Source organism: Apis dorsata, unplaced genomic scaffold (genome assembly GCF_000469605.1).
Source record: "Apis dorsata unplaced genomic scaffold, Apis dorsata 1.3 scaffold_199, whole genome shotgun sequence".
In the NCBI taxonomy this organism is placed as follows: domain Eukaryota; kingdom Metazoa; phylum Arthropoda; class Insecta; order Hymenoptera; family Apidae; genus Apis; species Apis dorsata.
Genome location: NW_006263483.1, coordinates 199,682 through 200,713, shown reverse-complemented (window position 1 = coordinate 200,713; position 1,032 = coordinate 199,682). Strand labels below are relative to the sequence as shown.

At 41.0% G+C, this 1,032-nt stretch overlaps 2 protein-coding genes across 2 annotated transcripts in view; both read right to left on the bottom strand.

Moving 5' to 3' along the window:
- Nucleotides 1-299: 299 nt before the first annotated feature.
- LOC116185516 (putative protein TPRXL) lies at nt 300-949 on the bottom strand. Its single transcript, XM_031510067.1, has 2 exons — nt 729-949; nt 300-481 (listed from the first exon to the last, which is right to left on the bottom strand). Exons 1-2 carry the CDS (start codon nt 880-882, stop codon nt 315-317), a joined length of 321 nt encoding a protein of 106 aa, XP_031365927.1. The 5' UTR covers nt 883-949; the 3' UTR covers nt 300-314.
- A 69-nt stretch (nt 950-1,018) lies between these two features.
- The window catches only part of LOC116185518 (transcription factor LBX1-like), a 75,269-nt gene continuing 75,255 nt past the window's right edge, over nt 1,019-1,032 (bottom strand). Inside the window, exon 5 of the mRNA XM_031510068.1 lies at nt 1,019-1,027. Coding sequence (XP_031365928.1) covers nt 1,019-1,027 — 9 coding nt within the window. The remainder of the gene's footprint in view (nt 1,028-1,032) is intronic.

The following is a 1,032-nucleotide window of genomic DNA, read 5'->3' as shown; positions in this document are numbered from 1 at the left end:
TTTTTTTTTTTTTTTTTTTTTCCATCCATTTTACGTATCGTTTTCGCTTTTTCTTTTTTTTTTTTTTTCTTTTTTTTCCTGTTCGTATTTTTTCAGTGATTGTTGTTGTTTTTCTTTTTTTTCTCTCTCTCTTTGTTTGTTTTTGTTCATTCTTAACGATCTCTCACCTGCCCTCTTTCGCAGAACTGTAGGCGTATCGGCAAGCGTGGAAAAATAATTAATGGGAAACGGTAAGTGCGATGCGGACGCGGGAGCGTCAGTTAAAAAATAATGAAAACGGGAAAAACCATCGATTTAACGAGCTTGCACACTCTTTACCTGACAACGTTCGTTTGGGAATTCGGCGTGGTGCTCGCCGACGTGCTGTGATGAGAGGACGTGACCGGCGCTTGGGTCGAGACCGGTAAACTGCTGCTCGTCATACTTGGCGTCGTCGAGCTGCTACTGCTCGCGGGAGTCTTGTGACTCTTGCTTGACTTAGCTGTTCCAGAACAGAGACATTTCAAATTTTCAAATTCTGCAGAAATTCTAATCTCGTTCCAATACGAAAAATAAATTAGATTCCGTTGAAAACGCGCACATAACTATCACAAACTTCTTTTCAGAAACTTTTCAGAAAATTTTTAAAATAGAATTTCAATCGATATCTCGAGTAATAAGAAGCGTTTATATTATATTTAGAATATCTTATCCTTTTACAGATAAAGAAAAGAGAGAGAGATACTTACACTTACTGGACTTGTGGGACGACAAGGACGGGGGATTAAGTAGCGAGGCAGGATATGGTGGCAGGAGGCTCTCGGCGCCAGGCGGAAATCCGGGCAATCCTGCCGCTCCTTGTAACCTCGCGAGGTAGTCCTGTGCCGCTAAGTGTGAGGCCATCGTCCACCATGCTGCACTCGCGGGATTGATACCTGGATTCGAAATTCGAATATAATAATAATTATAAGTTATTCGAAATCTCCGCATCCAACGAGCATAGACGAATAACATACGGTATACACGTATAACAACGAAATTATTGTACCTAAA